The sequence below is a fragment of the Amphiura filiformis genome, chromosome 12 (genome assembly GCF_039555335.1).
Source record: "Amphiura filiformis chromosome 12, Afil_fr2py, whole genome shotgun sequence".
In the NCBI taxonomy this organism is placed as follows: domain Eukaryota; kingdom Metazoa; phylum Echinodermata; class Ophiuroidea; order Amphilepidida; family Amphiuridae; genus Amphiura; species Amphiura filiformis.
Genome location: NC_092639.1, coordinates 21329707 through 21350725, shown reverse-complemented (window position 1 = coordinate 21350725; position 21019 = coordinate 21329707). Strand labels below are relative to the sequence as shown.

At 37.2% G+C, this 21019-nt stretch overlaps 1 protein-coding gene across 1 annotated transcript in view; it reads right to left on the bottom strand.

The window, feature by feature from the left end:
• LOC140165939 (RNA-binding protein 28-like) overlaps positions 1 to 20990 on the bottom strand; it is a 68570-nt gene extending 47580 nt beyond the window's left edge. The window contains 7 exon segments of the mRNA XM_072189283.1: positions 8658 to 8744; positions 10121 to 10301; positions 10618 to 11016; positions 11019 to 11089; positions 11989 to 12113; positions 13344 to 13392; positions 20815 to 20990. Coding sequence (XP_072045384.1) covers positions 8658 to 8744; positions 10121 to 10301; positions 10618 to 11016; positions 11019 to 11089; positions 11989 to 12113; positions 13344 to 13392; positions 20815 to 20977 — 1075 coding nt within the window. The 5' untranslated portion in view covers positions 20978 to 20990.
• Positions 20991 to 21019: the final 29 nt, after the last annotated feature.

Below are 21019 nucleotides of genomic sequence, written 5' to 3'. Positions count from 1 at the left end.
AAGAGAGATGGGCACTCAGGTTGGTTCCATTTACCCTTATCTTTAGCATGACAAACGTCGGCGTAAACTCCGGCAGCTTCTCAAAATAAAAATATGTAGACATGAGGGTGCATCATTATTAATTTCTGATGAACAACTGTGTAATGCTGGTTTCATCTTGTGATGCTTCATCACGCTGCTTGCACTTGTCTGCAAGCGGCAGAAGCATGACTCTGAAGGCCAGTTGCCGCTTAGCACTGCTCCAAAATCGTATTTTGTTCTCAAACATCAGAGCAACACCGCTCCGAGATGACTTGAATTCAACTCCCAGCGATGCTGCCCCTGGGGCAAAGCGGTGGAGTGATCAATATATCGCCCATAATCGGCTTGTCACTGGTCTGAAATCATCTTCAGTGTGGCAAAGCAGCAGGAAAGTATGAAACCAGCATAACATGATTGAATCTCTAAATCCACCTACTTTACACCCTATGTAAAAAAGTTTAAACTGGACATTTTACATGTAAAATAATGTTGCAAACTTCACAACCATTGGAACTCGAGGCCCAAAAGGCCCTGTACTTTGTATTAATTTCATAGTGAAAGTGCTTTGCAGGCAATTTCTTGCAGCCGGACAATATTTCCCAATTGTTTGATTACAACATATGGTCATGTTTTTTATACTGGGACCCTAAAAAAGGTGGTGCTGTCACATTTTGCTAAATCATTTTGTCTACTTATTCCTATATTTTTGCTAAAATTCATCATGAACAAATGGTTTTGGTCTTATTTTGAAGATAAATTATTAATCTAATGAATTAATAACAAATACAATTAAACAAATGTATTAATTAATTACAACAGCTTAATTAAGTTAATTAGTCAGGGGTGGTGCCGGAAGTGGAGGAGCCGGAAGCGGAGGAGCTCTGTGTAATTCCAATGGGAAGTTGATGTTCATTAAATTAAATTTATGCACTTTGTTGCCTAGTAGTAGGGATGCCCACTCTTAATACAGTTTCCACTAGAACGATTTTTCATTTACTGTGTGCGTGCACTCACACACGTATTGTCTATGGAGAAACTGATCGATACAAGAAATCCCAGGCATGTTAAATGGCGTACATACTTGTTTTGATCCAAATGTAGGCCTATATCAGGTTCCACCAGAAAACATTCACCAAACTTTTTCCTGTTTGGTCAGTAAATAGAGAGGACCTTCCTGCATGAAGAGATCAACTTTTTTTAATGAAAAATTTAATGAGATGAGAACTACAACAGGTTGAAGTGACACCATTCCGTGCATCAGGTGTTCAAACGCAATTATTTCCGAATTTGGAGTGAATCAGACAAGCAAACTTACATACTCATAAAATTTAACTATTTATGAAGACAAAATGTGTAGGATGTTAAGAAATTTAAGAATGTTTAAGCCTACCATGGCCCATCTCAAATCATGCACTTCCCGTGCACTTCTCACTACCATGTCCATTTCATAGGGAGTATAAAAACCGGGGACCATCATGGCTTCCATGCACACAGTGTATTGCTCAATGTAGTAAAGATAACCTTTGAGTTGGAGCAAATTACTCAAAATTGGTAGTGATTAATGTTACCAAACTTATGCCATGATGAAATATAATAATTTTTTTAGATAAAATGTGCTGACCTTAAAAGATTGAACAATGTTTAAGACTACCGCTTTTCATTTGAAATAATGCACTTATTGTTCATCTCCTCTATGGAGATATTTTCCATGGCGGCCATCTATGATCATGCTTGAGGTTTCAACAAACAAACCATGGGTTTTGAGGTCTTATAGTTTTTGTTGTATGTCAACAAAATCGATTAAATTTTCAGGATGATCTTATTTTCATGTTGTTATAAGCAAATATAATGTTCCAGATAAGATAGTTAATAAATACATTAAGAAAAAGTACCTTAAAGTTGCACTTTCTGTTAGTATTCCTTTTTGGACTTTAACTTTTTAACATGTTCTAGCAGCCCTATATAAAACCGTGACACTCGAAAGGCCATATCTCTGGAATGAAACGTCCGATTAAGATTATTTAAACGCCAAAATGTTTCTTTCATCAATTACCATCCAATAAGTTAGGTCTGAATCAATTTAAAAGTACTTCAATTTTTAGTGGACATGCCTACTAGTAGAAGTAAAAATGCATTTTGCATAATGTTAATCTTATTTTTTAACTTTCTATAACTATAATTGCCTAGTTAATCTTAATGAACTTAGTAATTAAGGATTTAACAAGCTTTTAATTAATGCAGTGGAATGTGGGTCATACAACACAATGGGCTTTAATTTTGCATGCATGCATATGAAATAAATTTCAATATTGTTTTATCTTTGAAATATGAAATAAATCTTATAAAAGGAGATTATTACAGTCAAAGGATTTAATCTGATGCCATATTGATCTCTGGTTATTGTTAAATAGTTTATTGATATAGGCTAATTGTACATGTATTGTACATGTACCTTTGTTACTTATTATTCACTGAATATTGATTTTTGGAACACCCTATATAGGAATTGGATATTTAAATTTGATATTATAGCAATTCTGTAAACTATTTTGAATATATCTTCCAAATTTAATGGCACTTAGGGAAATTTTACATAAATTAAAAAAATTAATTTACAACTTTTTTTCACACCCTGTATAACACAATGGGCTTAACAAATATAGTGCAAACTATACATTTAATGAAAGGACTAACTGTGTGCATTCCAAATATCAAGTTCATTTTCCAATTTAATATACTTTGTAGAAATATTGGAGCGGTAAAGAAATTTAATTTTTTCGGTATTTTTCAATGGAATCACCCTGTATATTTTTGGTACACCCTGTATATCCATTCAAACTTTACAGATTTGCAATCATGACAATATATGCTTTCTAAAAATGTATACTTTTACTAGTTTGGGTGAAAACTTTTTGAAATATAATCAGAAATACAAAAAAGGAGTTGATTTTTGACAAATTGCAAGATGTGACACAATTGGGTCCCACCTCAAAAAACATGACCATATGGTCGAATCCAACCAAAAGTGTTCACGGGCCAAAAATAAAAGTCCGAAATAAAGATGTCTCCACAATTTTTTCCTTTTGCCCATTGATTGATGACATATTGGCCTTATAGGAACCAAAAGTGCCATTACTAATCTTGAAAAATAAATCCAGGACGTGTGATAGTAAATGTGATATCAAAACCCAATGTTACCTACTTAATACCACTAGGATGCTTTCACTATCGCAATACTAATCAACCTAAAACAAATGGAATATTCCCATTAACGCTTTTTTTTGTAATGTAGACCACGGGGTGTCAGGAAAATGCTAACTCAACCAGAAAATATTTGTTTTTATTTTTACAACGCGATCAATATGATATTAGTCAATTTATGCTAGTTTATTTTTGAAAATGAAGTTTAGGTCAGTTTCTGTATTTTATTTATCAAATGAGTATGAATCAATTTACACATTGTATAAGAACGAGTATGATATATGTTTTCAAGAATATTAGGAATTATACGCATACACCTAACGCTTTATACAATGAAAAGGTGAAGAAACCCGGGTATTCGTAGGTAACATGAGCGATTTAACAATTTCTATATTGAGTTTATAGGTTTAAATTTTGCTATTATGGTAATGAATTAATAAAATGGTAGTTTTTAGATTTCTTTCAGATGGTACGTCCAAATGAATAAATGCTATTACCTTAGATCAAAAATTTGTTGATGCTTTTAGCAAGATTTTGACCACTTCATTTTGATATACAAGTAGTTAATCAGCAAGTTTACATAATAAATAATTGTTGAATAAATCCGTATATGGGTAATAATAGTGTCCTGGGGTACCGCTTAAAGTTTTTGACAATTAATTTCCATTGGTAGGGACACTTCATTACACATGTCATGTTTTATGCTGTATTCGTAAGTAACATTTCAGTATTTGTAGGTAAGAATTAGACTTTTGGTGGATATCGCAATCAAAACTTCATTTTATAAAGCACTTTGAATGTATTATTTTCTTTATGTGCGTTTATTGATACTTTAGACCCTATCATGTATTAATAATGTCGGTTCACAGCGGTTGAAAGAGGATTGAAGTAAGAAACAAAGGCACTAAAGTGACTTTAATTTGCTTAATTGCACACAAATCGCTTTAAACCGTTATTGCAGACTTGTGAAGTCCATCTTGGAGTCAGTTACGTCTTGTGGCCTTTCGTTTGAGGGCAACTACAATTAGCTTTATACCAGGGTCCATCAATGTGTTGTCTAGATCATGAGACAATGAGAACAGTAGTTTTTTCCATGGTATTCGTAGGTAACCTTAGCGAAAACGTCAAAAGTTACCTTCGAATAAATCAATTTGGACACAAATTACTCAGAAACCAGAAGGTCGGTAAACATTTAAAATGAAGCACACATGACAGTTGACAAATCCAAGTATTTATCCCTTCTAATCTTCTTTGAATCTGATTTTTCTTTCAAATGAGCAGACCGTCGTCTATTTCAGTACATATTTTTCACCAATTAAGCCGTGATTTAGTTTTGCATGGTGGGCATGTATGTGAATTCGCAACTTTCATTGACATATGATTTGATAGCAAACATACAGGCCTTCGTTATGTACCAATATGGGCATTGGCATGAATGGCGGTGTTTCACAATACTGTCATGATGTCAAAGTGTATTCGTAGGTAACATTCGGTTACCGAAATTTACCTACGAATACTTGCTTTTATTGTTGACATCTCAGAAATATTCAAACGCAGGTTATTGAAACTTGGTAGAAATAAAGAGTGTATTACCCTGCACCCATTGCTTAACTATTGTTTACTATTCTCTCACTTTGTGGAAATGGCACAGCTTTTAACATGTATTCGGAGGTAATGCATATTTTTTACCAAACCTACCTTTGTGCCATTTAGAATTTCTGGCAGCTAAACACAATAATAAAGATGTCCGAATGCAATGCATTTCAGTATTGGATATATCAAAGCTTGTATCAATTGCGCATTTATTAGTGATTTCCATTTTTAAAGATATATCTAGTGCTATGAAAAATTGTATTCAGTAGGTAATGTAAAAAAATACCACTCAAAAAATTATCACAAAAATTCATAATTATGTACAAATATGTGAAAAATTGAACAGGCAATCTTTGAATACATACCTTTCAGGAAATCAATTTAGATTCAATCCAATGACTTCTTTTCATAACTGATTTAGATGTTTTTAAAAATACTTTAAGAAATATTTTGAAAAAATTGGTAAAAATAGCATGTTTTGGGGTCTCTGTGTCTAAGTTTTTCACAGAAGGGGTCTTATTATATATGGCGCGGCGTATGATCAAGGCGAATAAACACAATACAAAAACGAATGCCAATTGATTAATACTTTTAAGTTATGGCCCTGAACATGCCGTGTACACTTTTCGTTGGATTCGACCATATACTCGGAAGCAGTAGGAATCAAAGAGTTATTTTTACTGGCTTGAATGAATAGATCAGTATTTGTGAAACAGCTTCTGTTAGCCCTCAGACTCCATAATCGCGTATACGTGCGCGACATCAAGCGTGTGCATTGGACCTTGTGCAAAATAATACGCGCTGAACGGCTAGCAGTACGCTTAATTTGTAAAAGGAAATCTTAATAACACTTTACCTCAGACTACCACTCTCTCCTGAAGGTAACATAAGTTAACTGTAACTTATTATGCTCTACTTGAAAAGTGCTAGAGTCTGTATAGGACGATGCATGTTATAGAAAAAATATCACATCTCACCTTTTTACATGAGTAAAATGGTAAGAATATATTCATGAGGTGAAACATGGACCATTCCGTCACCATGACTCTGAGGAGAAATATGAACTGTTCCATTCAACAAGGCTTTGATGACTTGAATGAAACACTTACTATTACCCTGAATGAAAATATGGTTTCTATTGTACAAATAAAAACATTAAATATTGATTTATAAATTTTAAAATAAAATAAACAGTTGTTTTAAGAAACCCACAGATGCCATGTGGTACTATAGCAAAAATTTCATTTGAATTAACAAAACGGGACAAGGGGCACGGTGGTTTACAACAACTCATAATTGCGAGATAAATTGGTGGCGCCAATCTGTTGTGCAGTTAGGCAAGGCTCTTCACCCCTATTGCTTCTCCCCACCAACATGTACAAATTGGAATGGGGATGGTAACAGACTCGCTGTGGAGGATCCCCAGAGCAACATTATATATGGAGTCTTGCCCAATCTCTTCGAAAGAGAGATGGGCACTCAGGTTCGTTCCATTTACCCTTATCTTTAGCATGACAACCGTTGGCATAAACTCCGGCAGCTTCTCAAAATAAAAATATGTAGACATGAGGGTGCATCATTATTAATTTCTGATGAACAACTGTGTAATGCTACTTTCATACTTTCTGCTGCTGAGCGGTGTGACACTTCATCATGCAGCTTGCACTTGTTTGCAAGCGGAGCGGCAGCGGCATGACTCTGAAGGCCAGTTGCCGCTCAGCACCACTCCAAAATCGTATTTTGTTCTCAAACTTTAGAGCGGCACCGCTCCGAGATGACTTGAATTCAACTCCCAGCGATGCTGCTGCTTGGGCAAAGCGGTGGAGTGATCAATATATCAGCTTGCCGCTGGTCTGAAATCATCTTCAGTGTGGCAAAGCGGCATGAAAGTATCAAACCAGCATAATATGATTGAATCTCTAAATCCACCTACTTTACACCTTATGTAAAAAAGTTTAAACTGGACATTTTGCATGCAAAATAATGTTGCAAACTTCACAACCATTGGAACTCGAGGCCCAAAAGGCCCTGTACTTTATATTAATTTCATAGTGAAAGTGCTTTGCGGGCAAGCAATTTCTTGCAGCCAGACAATATTTCCTAATTGTTTGATCACAACATATACTTGGAAGCAGTAGGAATCAAGAGTTATTTTTACTGGCTTGAATGAATAGATCAGCGTTTGTGAAACAGCTTCTGTTAACCCTCAGACCCAAATTTCTGCTCATAAGCCAACCCACTGCATAGCAAAACAAACCTCCCTTATAGATGGAAATAATGAAAGGACTAGATAAAAGATGGAAGATATTAAGAACTAGATAGGGTGGTTTGTTTGCCTGCATGTCAGCCTCAGAATAAGGCATCTTAGTGTCATCATAGGGCATCAGCTATCTGATTTAGAAAAATGACATTTCATTATCTAGACGTGTTACTATCACCTCGGACTACCACTGCACTGTCTCCTGAAGATAACATAATTTAACTGCAACTTATGATCTACTTGAAAAGTGCTTGAGTCTGTACTATAGGAAGATGTATGTTAAAGAAAAAATGTATCACATGTCACCTTTTTAACATGAGTACAATGGTAAGAATATATTCATGAGGTGAAACATGGACCATTCCATCAACAAGACTTTGTTTTACCAAGTTGAACAGTGGCGTAAACTCCAGCAGCTTCTCAAAATAAAAATATGTAGACACAAGGGTGCATCATTGTTGATTTCTGATGAACAACTGTGTAATGCTGCTTTCATCTTGTGACGCTTCATCACACTGCTTGCATTTGTCTGCAAGCGCAGCAGCATGACTCTGAAGGCCAGTTGCCGCTTAGCACCGCTCCAAAATCGTATTTTATTCTCAAACATCAGAACGGCACCGCTCCGAGACGACTTGAATTCAACTCCCAGCGATGCTGCCGCTTGGGCAAAGCGGTGGGGTGATCAATATATCGGCTTGCCGCTGGTCTGAAATCATCTTCAGTGTGGCAAAGCGGCAGGAAAGTATGAAACCAGCATAATATGATTGAATCTCTAAATCCACCTACTTTACACCCTATGTAAAAAAGTTTAAACTGGACATTTTGCATGTAAAATAATGTTGCAATTCAGGACCTGCAGAACAAACTTCACAACCATTGGAACTCAAGGCCCTGAAAGCCTTGTAATCTGTATTAATTTCATAGTGAAAGTGCTTTGCAGGCAGGCAATTTCTTGCAGCCGGACAATATTTCCCAATTGTTTGATCACAACATATACTCAGAAGCAGTAGGAATCAAGAGTTATTTTTACTGGCTTGAATGAATAGATCAGCGTTTGTGAAACAGCTTCTGTTAACCCTCAGACCCAAATTTCTGCTCATAAGCCAACCCACTGCATAGCAAAACAAACCTCCCTTATAGATGGAAATAATGAAAGGACTAGATAAAAGATGGAAGATATTAAGAACTAGATAGGGTGGTTTGTTTGCCTGCATGTCAGCCTCAGAATAAGGCATCTTAGTGTCATCATAGGGCATCAGCTATCTGATTTTGAAAAATGACGTTTCATTATCTAGACGTGTTAATATCACCTCGGACTACTACTGTCTCCTGAAGATAACATAATTTAACTGCAACTTATGATCTACTTGAAAAGTGCTTGAGTCTGTACTATAGGAAGATGTATGTTATAGAAAAAATGTATCACATGTCACCTTTTTAACATGAGTACAATGGTAAGAATATATTCATGAGGTGAAACATGGACCATTCCATCAACAAGACTTTGTTTTACCAAGTTGAATAGAAAAGTCAATATTTCACTGAAATAAGCAAAACATATCCCGCTTATTTTATAGCCTACCTGTTTTGGGTGCACTTGCAGAGGCTTGTTTTGAGGCTGCTAAGAACTTCTCTCTTGGAAGGGACCAGTCTACTGCAATAGGACGACCTGAAATATAATCAATGGGTAATTGAACAGTATTGCATACCTGCCAACGTTGGGATGTCAGAAATAAGAACATTAAGCCTTGCCTATGTCTACGGGTACTACCGTGATATACTCATTATCTCTAGACAGTCATTAGTATTGGGTATTGTAAGATACAAGGAAGGTTAATGTTGTATAGGTCTAAAATCATCACATTTAATGAGGAAATACAGGAGAGAATCTCTGGCATTAATTTTGTATTTGTTTTTGTTGTACTTATGATTGAGTTTACCATCATCCGAATTTTCAGAAATAAGAACTGTTCTGATTTCTTACCCAAAAAAAAATCAAAAAATCTGTACAGTTCCGATTCAATCAGTACAGTTGGCAGGTATGGTAACACTGTCATCGTATCCCTCGGTTACATTTTACTGACATTTACTATGCATAATAATGTCCTAAACTCATTTTAAGTCCAAAACTCATAATTAGTAATTACTATGTTAGAGTCACAATGGGCCTTGACCTCAAATGTGTTGTAAATGTCAGTGAAATGCACCCTGACTAAACAGGCCATCCAGAAAAAGAAATCTGAATTTAAAATACAAACGTAATTAAGAATTCATCTTTTTTTAAAAGTTTCATAACATCGAGAACCAGTTGTTGCTCTAAACAGGTTTCTAAATTCTGTGTAAAACTGTTGTCAAGCTAAAATATAATGCAACTTTACTATCCTAGCGCAACCCTGAATTTAATGTTAACACAAGGTCCCAGACACAAGGTCAACATAAAGATTTAATCATACAGACATGTTGACATTTAAAAATATCCCAATGATATCCCTACAATACCACCCCTACACACACCCACCCCTACTTGTAATTAATTGCAACCGAGGACCTCATTTTGTATATGATTTAATCCTATCTAACCAAGAACACACACACACACCCATATTTAATCGACACACCGTGGACCTACCCCACACACACCAGACCCCTTACTATAGATGAGTAGACTTCTGACGTAAATGCCTGGCAGTATGCACGCGCATCATATTTTGTTCAGGGCATGTGTTTTTAAAACTCCCGCAACATCACAATAAGGCTATTGAACAATATAGTGGTTGCATGGGGTTCACTCATGCATATCGATATACCAGTCCCTTGCCTTGGTTGATAAACATGGAGGTCAACTCATCTATACAACCGAGGCCCGTCTTGTACCCCCTAAACGTGGACCATTATTTACAATGTCCTGGTTATATCCATGCAACCGAGGACAGCCACGGTTGGAGGTGTGTCCTCGTTTGTGATGTGTGTATCCATATGTAGGTCCTCGTTTTCAGGTAATTACAAATGCCCCCTACACACACACTGCGCCAAGAAGTGACTTACCCATTATTTCTGTGCCGTTCATTTTCTTTACTGCTTTTGCGGCGCTGTCAATCTCCTTGAATTGCACAAACCCAAAACCTCTGCTTCTCTTGCCATGAGGAGGACCATGCAACAAGGGTATCTTAACCTCACTGATTGAGCCGTAAGTGGAGAATGCCTTCTGCAGAGCATCTTCATCACACTGATATAGTTCAGTTCAGTTCAGTCCAGTTCAATATAGAAAGTGCAAATAAGAAGAAAAAGTGAGAGGTGTATTATTAATAAGATAGTTCAGTTCAGTTCAATATAGAAAAAGGTGACCATGCACCACAAGTTAAGCAACAACAAAACAGATTTTGTTACAGAGTTCTTGTAGCACTACTTGGATGATCCCACAGGTATATTCAAAGGGCGAGGCTGACATGGTGCCGCAAGACTCCGCCCATGACAGAAGTGATAATGCACAACCAAACCCCTGCGATGTATACAAATAATAGACTAAAAATAATGAGAATTACCTTGAATGACAAATTCCTTACGACAAGTCGAGCCGATTTCTCATTAGCTCCAATAGCTTTCCCTTGGGGTGGTTTAAATACCGATGATGATGGTTTGCCCTTCTGTTCTGCTTTCTTATTAAACTTCTGATCCTTTCCATCCTTCTTATTAAACTGTTGACCTTGTGCTTTGTTTGGTGCAGGCTGTGGTTTATTTGCCTGATTTTTATTTGAAGTCCTTCCTTCTCCATTGGTTTTCCCTTTTGGTGGTTCTACTGGGGACTTCTTATTAGCTCTCTGTCCTTGTTGATTCTGTGGCAACTTCTGTGGGGATTGTTTCTTTTTTTGATTTACATTTACTTTGCCAGAAGCATTATTGTTGTCGTCATCATCATCGTCGCCGTCATCATCATCGCCGTCGTCATCGTCATCATCATCGTCAAAATTGAAAAAGAATGCTTTGTTGGACTTGTTTTAGCAGCACCAGGAATTTCTGTGCAATGGAATGTCAATATACAAACAAAATACATCATAAATAAACACGTGTAGCACTGTACTGAAGAAAACAAAATTATACAGTTGGTTAAACAAGCAAGCCTAAATCAAATCACAGCAATGGGTGAAAGGTTAGACACTCACATGGGGTATCTATATAACGTCATTGGGAGCTATTGGGCAGGAAAGACCTGTGTACTTGTGGCCCTTGAACATGTTTAAAATAGAACTGCCAAGAGGTTATATATAGGAGGTTTTGCTTTAAACATGTTCTAGGGCCAATGACACATAGGAGATTACCTGCACAATGACGATAAGCAAATTTATTGTCTTCTATCTTTTATTCAATCCCAAAGGCTTAATCTCTTCATTATTCAAGTTGGGTTTTAAAACTATAGAACTAGGCATGAATTATCCTGTGTAGTTACACAAACAGTTTTAACGAAAGTGTAACATAAACACGGGTTGCATGAATTCAACCCCGTCTGACTGCATGCTGTTTGACTGGTGCCTCTCGAATAAAAGGAAACAGTATAGTATTAAGATTGAGATAAACAGAGTCGGTCGCATGTAGTGAGCATTGATGCATTGGAGAATTAATTAAAATTGTGTATGAAATTTGGAATGTTTGTGGAGTACAGTAGAGATAAACAAAGAGTTATTGGGGCTGCCAAAGTGTCTGCGAGTCTCAGCTTGGTTAATTTTACAGAGCAATTTCCGGGTTTTTTTTACCAGTTTGTATTTTTATTTACCATATTTTCCTTACATGAGCCTTGCGTTCGTGTCACGGTATGACCGTGTAAAGTTTACATACCTTTTCCACTCCAACCAAACAAAAAAAGTAAGTAAGTACAAAGATCACACAACAAATAATTAACACTATAACTGTGTACATACCAGTTTGCTGAAACTGTTTCTTTTTATTCCCAAAATTACTTGGCGGTTTTTTATCAGCATATTTGCAATGAAGCTTTCTCCCATCAAGACTCTTAGAAGATGCTATGGCTTTCTCCGCATCTGCCCTGTAAATTCAAGAAACATTTATCCAACGAGTGTTGATTGGTCAATAAAATCAATGTCCATTTGACAGCAAATAACAATGGGCTGATCCATTTGATGTCAACACTCCCACTGAGGAAGACTTTGGATTTTTAACCAAATTTAAATAATTTCAGATCCAACCATTTTCATTGATATAAAGTGGAAAAAGTGTTTAAGATTTTGGAATTTTGAAAATTCATTCTGGATTTTATAAATTCAGCCATTTTTTCAACTGAAATTTAACATTAAATTGGCAAAACTGTGCACAAGTCCTGTCTAATGTCTCACCATATATCGAATAATTGCTGGAACCTGCCAGCTCCTCCCCATCCAAAATGTCTCCCTAAGATGAATTGATTTTGTACAATGTACACTTTTGGTGCAAATAGTATGACTTGCTATAGCTAAAAGAATAGTTTCTCGATCATGAGAGCTCAATATTGCGTCGGCGTACAATGCCTACCACACACGCTCCGCATTTCCTGAGCGTGCACAATCGATCGCGCTATTGTGTCATTCCACTAAACTTGCGACATTACGCAGTGCACGCATACTCTCATGATCGAGAATTTATTATTTTAGCTATAGCTTAATTTCATGTTCAACACACGCACACCACCACCCTATGTATGTATAGGTCTACATGTACATGGTGCCCCACTTCTGCTCTCTCTCTCTCTCTCACACACTGCTTCTTTTAATCTCTGTCACCTCCATTGTCAAACTTAAAATGCAAATTCTTCAATCTTAAATCTGATATAGGAGAATGATTTTTAGTTCTCCTTTATAGTTGACCATTCTCTCCATCTATTGTAAATGCTCTAAACAGCTCGCCTTGAAGGCTCCAGAAGAGCTATTTAACGCTCTCCTGCAAATTCCAAATCGAATTATCCTGTGCAATTAATTGACCTTTTTGGTAATTCCCATAATGCCTTTGGGGGTTGACCCGAGACATCGTCATCACGCCAACGTCATCACGCCACATCATTTAGCGAATATTGTTACTGCGCATTTCAATGCCGTGAAGTGCACAGTAACGATGGGTGCATTGGCGTGATAACATCCCAGGTCTACCCGCAAAGGCAGGGACTAACCGAAAAGGTTAATTCCTCTATACATTGTAGCGGTAGACTTAATAATATCATACCATAACAATCTTTTTACACCGGTCATATTATATCGTATTTTGAGCTGATTTCTGGAATACTTACCTGTCAGCGTATGTGACAAACCCAAAACCTCTGCATTTATCAGACACACCTACAAATAAAGAACGTTTAAACATTATTATTTCAAAAATTATATGCACAATCAATAAACCCTTTACTTTATGATTTATTGTAAACAAATACATATGCTAATAAACTGGAAATTGTTCAAGCACTGACAAGCAGGGTCAGAATTTCGGTAAGAATCGATTCTCGCAAAGATTCTCGTAAACAGATTTGCAATAATTGCATGAATCAAAGTTGATTCTAGCAATCTTTTGTAGTGTACACAGAAGTTCATTTGCAAGAATCAAATGATTCCTGCAAATTTATTTTGTTGATTCTCGCAAATTTATTTGATTGATTCTCGTAATGCGAAACAAAATTCTGACCATGTTGGCATCCAAGGTTGTCACTACACTAGTCAGCAGTAGGGGTAGAGCATGTGCTAGCCCAAATAATGGAAATTTTAGATGCGCTTGCAATAATCTAGTAATTTACTACTCTGGCGATGATAGTTTTATCGGGAGTTTTATACCATAGTAAATCATCATTTAACTAATTTTCATGTCATGCCAGACAGGGTCTAATTCTGCATAAAACCGGGCAACGTTATTTCTATAGATCTGCTGCGCATTCAAATTGCATTGTATTGCATCGTAATTTCATTTGTGTCTATGCTAATTATGTTTACACAACATGAACTCACGTGTTTTCAAGCAAATTCGCCGATAATAGGTGATCAAAAGCGATCGGAATGTTACAAAAGTACAGATCGCATTCAGCTTACTTCATATGAGATGATCTTTGGAAAAATACGGCATAATTTGTCTTGGTGTTTGCGGAATGCCATGCAGTAAAATATTAATACGTTGCAATTCATGATTGACAACTAACAATCGGCGTGTCCTTCGTATCCTCCACTGTCAATTTCTTATCAACTCACTAATCCTCACAAAAGCTTTGTGTTGATTACGTAATGTGTGAGGCAAATTGCAATAAGTACAATGAAATAATGAGTAGGGCGGGCTCCGAGGCGGTTTCTTTTTCATCTTACGTAACAGTATTGTTCTCCAAAAAACCCGGAAGCTTGTCGTTTGGAGCTCTAGCTGAAATACAGCAAGATAATGTAAGATAGTAAATGTAAACCTGTATTTTAGCTAGAGTATCTCGAGCTATGTCATGCTAAGTAAAAATGGAGTTTCCTCAACACAAAAAAGTCAACTTTGTATTCTTTATTGATGGCAATAGGATAAAATAGCAGTGAATTAGTGGCACATGCCACATGGTAAGATTTGGGGTGTTGAATTCTGCACCTTTTTACAATAAAAATACACATAAACGTAGTCACGTCGTGTGATCATAATTTTTCAGAACTTTGCCAGTTTCGAAGGGTTTGATTCAGGTTTAGGAGGCGAAAGGTTAGAATTAGGGTTAGGACTACGTTTTTGATAATTAAGAGTTGGCGTTCTGACTAAATAAAAAGCTCCACTAACAATAACATTACATGATGAACGAAATAGGACTGGATTGTAAAAAACAACCCCTGAACAAGGACTGGATTAAAAAAAAAAAAAAAAACTAGTTTTTGGGTTTGCACTCCCATATTTTGGATTTTCATGGAGTTCAGAGGTTGCGCAATTATGATGGGTAAAATTGGGAAGAATTTGCTGGCAGCCAGGTGGGGGGGGCAATTTTGGCAAGTCAAAAGGAGGGGGGGGCAAGTGCAAGTGATTTTGTGCACACATTCATGGGGCATGTTCAAAACTAAACGCGCGAAACAGACTTGAGAAATAGTAGGCCTATGGAAACTTTTACATTTTCCTGCTTGCGACGAATACAATTTTTAGCAGGCCGGGGTGCAAGAAATATTTACCTTTTTTTTAGCCGTTTGGACATTTTACCCCCTGGGAGGCTCATAATTATTACACAGCCCTTCGCTCGCTGTAATTTGTCCAGCATATCGTAACCTCTAATATTAGTGGGTGACTGGGTGATGTTTCCAGAGTCGGACTCGGACTCCTTAAAATTCCCATTGGACCCCTTAAATTTGACTTTTGGAGGGCTGAATGAGTCCAACAAAAATCACTCGGACCCCTTAAATTTTGAAGCCAGCGCTACCCCTGCCCACATCTTTAAAAAATCACTGTCTACTGGCTCACTGCCCTCTGATTGGCTAACCGCCAATATATCACCCATATAAATTCAAAAAGGGTGATAGAGCCACTGCCTCTAACTACCACCCTGTGTCACTAACTCCTATTTGTTGCAAGATACTTGAACATATCCTGCACAGCAACATCATACAACACTTTAATAAGCATCATATTCTTACCAGTAAGCAACACGGCTTTCGCCAACGCCACTCTTGTGAAACCCAATTACTTCTCACAGTCGACGACCTTGCTAAAGCCCTTGATGACCAAATCCCTGTTGACATGGTCATCATGGACTTTAGCAAGGTCTTCGACACCGTACCACACATGAGATTGTTACACAAACTTGAAAATTATGGCGTTGTTGGAAGGACTCAATGCATGGGTGTCAAATTTCCTTACAAGGCGTAAACAGAGAGTTGTCGTGGATGGCGATCATTCGCAGTGGGTGCCAGTTAGATCAGGCGTTCCCCAAGGCCCGTTATTGTTCTTAGCGTATATAAACGACCTCCCGAATAACATCTCGTCGGTGGTCCGTTTATTCGCGGACGACTGTGTAATGTACCGCCCCATCCACGACAACTTTGATGTTGAAACCCTCCAGCAAGACCTGGATAAACTGGATGTCTGGCAAAAGACCTGGCAGATGCAGTTTAACGTGCAGAAATGTTACACTTTAAAAATAACTCATTCTAGACAAAAACCAGACCATTGATACAAACTTGGTCAAAACATACTTCAAGAAACTGAGACTCATACTTATCTGGGCATGTGGGTGTACACCTTAGGCTAATGAAAGTCGATTCCTTGTTTCCCGTTACCCTACTCCGCTCGAAACCAATTCTGGCCAAATATTTCATTATTTTGAATAAAATGTTGATTTCTAACAAACTTTAACATACCAATAAATAATTGTGGTTTTAAATATATTATAAATCTCTTTCTGTTGATTTTCAGGGATTTTCTTTGCAGTAGGAAAATGGTATATGGTTAATAATGAATTAATAATGAATACCTACTCACTTCTCTGTCCCACACTTTTTGATCTGCTCTGATCTCATCCCGTAAAAAATATTGTGAAACTTTTGATAATAGTTGTACAATCACCTTCATGTGGTTGTAAACTACATCTGTAAACTACAAACTGTGATTTATTACATGCATGTATACATGGGTAGTTATTGGTTTACATCTGTAACAGATGCAATATGAAATGGTATGAAATAATGAATAATGAAAAATGAAATGGTCACCTACACAGTCATGAAAAATTGTGTAACGGGAAACAAGGAATTGACTTTCATTGGCCTTACAAAAGACCTAAAATGGGATGTTCATGTTAACCAAGCTGTAGCCAAAGCAAAGAGAGTGCTTTGAGTTGTGTGTAGAAAGTTCTAGAGACTGACCGATCAGGTCCTTATCTGAATCGGCCGATTGGCCGATCAATTATCTCTTTGATCTGCCGATTCGATCGCCGATCGCCGATTACCAGTTCCCCAATTGTAAACAATGGCTGTCATCACCGTGAGTAAATTTCACTCGTATGTTGAAAGGGTACTTGTACGCAAAGTATTACCATAATTATGTATGCTCTGAGCACAAAAAAACACACTCCCATATGCATTTAAAATACTGAATTTGACCATGATTATTATAAGCTCAATTTACCTTTTCCTCCTGATGTCCCAGTCCATCGAATCATTCGATCGCCCCATTTTAATATTGTGTTTACGTTCAAGTCAGTGTGAGTTTTGCACACAGCCCGTATAATCTGACACGCACGCGTGTGTAACCCGGAAGTGTTGAGTTTTGCACGCGCCCGTAGCTCTCCCAATCTGACACGCACGTGTGTAACCCGGAAGTGTTGAGTTTTGCACACGGCCCGTACGCACGTGTGTAACCCGGAAGTAAGAACTACAATTATAATGTGCATGCGGGGAATTACCTGATTATCTCAGCTGCGTGCCTGAATCACGGTATGATTTTATATATGTTTATCGCCTACAAAGCTTGTTCTTTTGCTAAATTTCGCTTGATTTAACTAGTCTAATTCAAAGAAATATACCAATAAATGAATACTTATTAAGCTTCAACAATTACTTTCATGATATTGGGTGATCGGTGCATTACATCGGCGGATGAAGGAAAAATCGGCCGATGCAGATCACTACCGATAAGCTAATAATCGGCCCGATACGGAAGCTACCGATCTGATCGGTCAGTCTCTAGTAGAAACTTACACCCCTGTACAACTACTCTAAAAGCCACAGCATACAAAGCTCTGGTACGCCCACACCTCGAGTATTATAGCTGTTGCGTATGGGACCCCGCTAATAAAGAACTGTGGAAGGTGGAAGCTGTCCAACACAAAGCAGCAAGATTCGCTTGCAGAGATTACGGCAGAACAAGCAGCGCCACAGAGATGATGAAATCACTACAATGGATTCACTCCAAATGCGTCGGCAGGCAACAGGTTGACTATGCTTCACAAAGTCAACTCTGGCCAGGTTGCCATACCGGCGCAAAAGTTTCTCACACCAGTCGTCCGCCCCACTCGTCATAACAACAGTCTAGCATATCTCAGACCAAGAGCAAAGAAAAACTGCTACAAAGACTCGTACTTCCCAAGAACAATTCAAGAGTGGAATGTACTGCCTGAACATATAGTTAACATACCAATCAGGCCGCGACAAATTTTATTTTTTAGCTTGCCCGATCGGGCAGGCAATATTCAAAAATTGGTTGCCCGAAATTAACCCATATTCCCGCAACAATTGTCAACAAAGTTACATACCGTACTCATCATGCAGTGCAGTGCATAGTACCGTAAGTGTGCCGAATTTGGCAGTTTCATTCTTACGGAAATCCGATATTTTTCTCAGTTAAGTTGATAAATAAATGAGTATTCATGAAATGCACTATAAAAAATAAACATAAACTGTTTGTTTCTAATGTGTACCGTATTTTATGTGAAATTTTGTCAGTATTTAAATTGCTGTGACTTTACAGCAATTAACGTATTTCGCCAACCACTAATACATCTCAATCTCATTCATATGCAAATACATAGCCAGCTGACATCATGATATTTGCATGAAACAGGTTCTATAATTGGCCAAACTTCTAATACGTCACGTAATGCCATGATGTTCATTAGCATATATATGTTTGCAAGTCTGGTGTGGGATACGAGTGCCTAGCGAAATTTGAGTTCCGTTTCAAGAAGTTTTCTACTTTGTTTTGACTGTTTTTTTACTTCTGTGAACACGCCAAGTTGGACAGAAATATTCTATTTTAAATCATCAAGCTTTAATTGGTTTAAATTCAGACTTGCCCGATCGGGCACAGCTCTTCAGAGTTTTAATTGCCCGACAAAAATGTGATTGCCCCGGCTATCGGACAGAAGCGATTTGTCGCGCCTGATACCAATCACCTCAACATTCAAGACCGAAGTTACAGATCACCTAAGAAGAAAGCAACTACAACAAGCATAAGCAACCTACGCGCCCTCACATCCCTTCGCTAGGCTTCGCGCTTGACTTCATGTATGGAAGCGTTGCGAAGTATTCTATCTTCAAAGTCAAAGTCAAAAGCCCTATCAGATTTTGATGAAACTCCATCAGAATAATCGTTTGTGGCCACAATGAACCCATACAAACATTATTACATTTGGCCTCATAGGCCATGTCGTTTTTGAGAAATGGCCCTTTTGAAGTTTGGCCCGGATCCCCTTTTTGGCATTCGCTACCGTATGAGGCAGTATCGCACTGCTCATTAAGGGGTGCCGGGTGTGATTTTCGGGTAATTTTGTGCCCGGGTACCCGGCACACTTTTCAGGAGGGTAACCGAAATTGCAACAACAACAAAAAATTGCAAAAAACCCCATTTTTTTAAAAGTTTTTTTTGATTTCGAATTTGAACCCCTGGCCCTGTTCAAAAAAGTGAGCCTGTTGAGTGTTGTAACCACTCCGACACTCACACTCGGCCATCTTGGCAATTGCCCTCTTGAATACATGTGGCACCCTAGCTGAAATATAGCAAGATAAAGTAAGATGACACACAGCACACGTAAATCGGTGCAGCTATTCTGTAACATGTAAAAACTTGCTCTCGGAGAATTGCCCTAGTTCCATTAATACTTGAAATATTTTGCTAGAATTTAATGCTAGTGTAGTTAAAAGTATGTTTTAACTAAATATTAATTCAAATTTTGAATAAAAGCTTGAAAAAGTTGAAAAATAAATTGTGAATTTAGTGGTTTGAAAATCGCGATTGTTGAAATTACCACAAATGGCGACCTGTGCACATTTCCGGGTCTCGCATTGCATTGTGGGGGTAAAGCATCGGAAATAATCTAGAAATGTTTATATCGTAAGCAATATATTCCCCAAAATGAAAAAAAAAATGGTGAAAAAAGCTTTAAAATTAGCCAAATGGCTTGGAATTGTGCCATTTTTAGTGTAATTTTTACTTATTTTTGACTTTGTGAACCATTTTTTAAGCTTAACCCCCCTGATGATCTTTGATGATTGTGATTTTTAGACATATTGGAAGGTCCTCTTTGCAATGATATCAAACACATGGGGCTAGGGCATTACGCATTTTGCCGCAAGTAGGGATAATGTGGGCAGGTTGAGAGCATTTTGAAGGCTTTTTACAGATTTTACATAGTGCTCTATGGGAAAAGTATAGTGTAGACATAGCCTATGAACTTAAACACACCTTGTATGCTAATTATAAGATAAAGATAGCATTAATTAAATATTTCAATTTTAAATCATTTATTAATTTTATAATTACATTAAATAAATAGTTTTCTTCTTCTAGAAGACTAGATAATTATTTTTAAAATCATAAAATAACAAACAAATAAAGGAATTTCCCAGTACAAAAATTGCATATAATTCGCTTAGCCTTCTTAATTAGCAATTAATTAGCACTTAATCACGATTAATACCTTAAACATCTTTATTTAGGGTTATTTCATGTAAACATTAAACAAACTTAGCTAAAAAATACAATTTGACTTTAATTTTTATAAAATTAGTAAAATACTTCATCCGACAGACAAATTCGTTAACTTTGAATATTTAATTAGCGCTAATTAGCATACGCAGCATTAATTTTAAAATCCCATTACTTCATTATGTCCGCAACATCATAAGCTTCAAAATGAGGGGTAACTTGATATGTCTAGCACTAATATTTAATTTCTGTGTGACATCACTACTCAATGGCATTGTTGCATGCATGAGAGACAAGTCTGCTGAATTCGGCAGACATGAACTTCGGACGCACACTTTGGATGGTTATTTTACCTCTCTCTTTCACGACGAAGCATGATTTTATTGGACCCACTTCACTAAAGACCTCCTCTAGGCCTTCATTTGTGGCATCGTATGGTAAATTACGTACAAATAATGTACATTTAGCAATTGGTTTCTCTTCCATCTCCGCCCCACGTTTGTGAAATGACGCCATGCTTGAAAGGATCTCCACCCGGTAGGAAATGTCTTGAGAAAT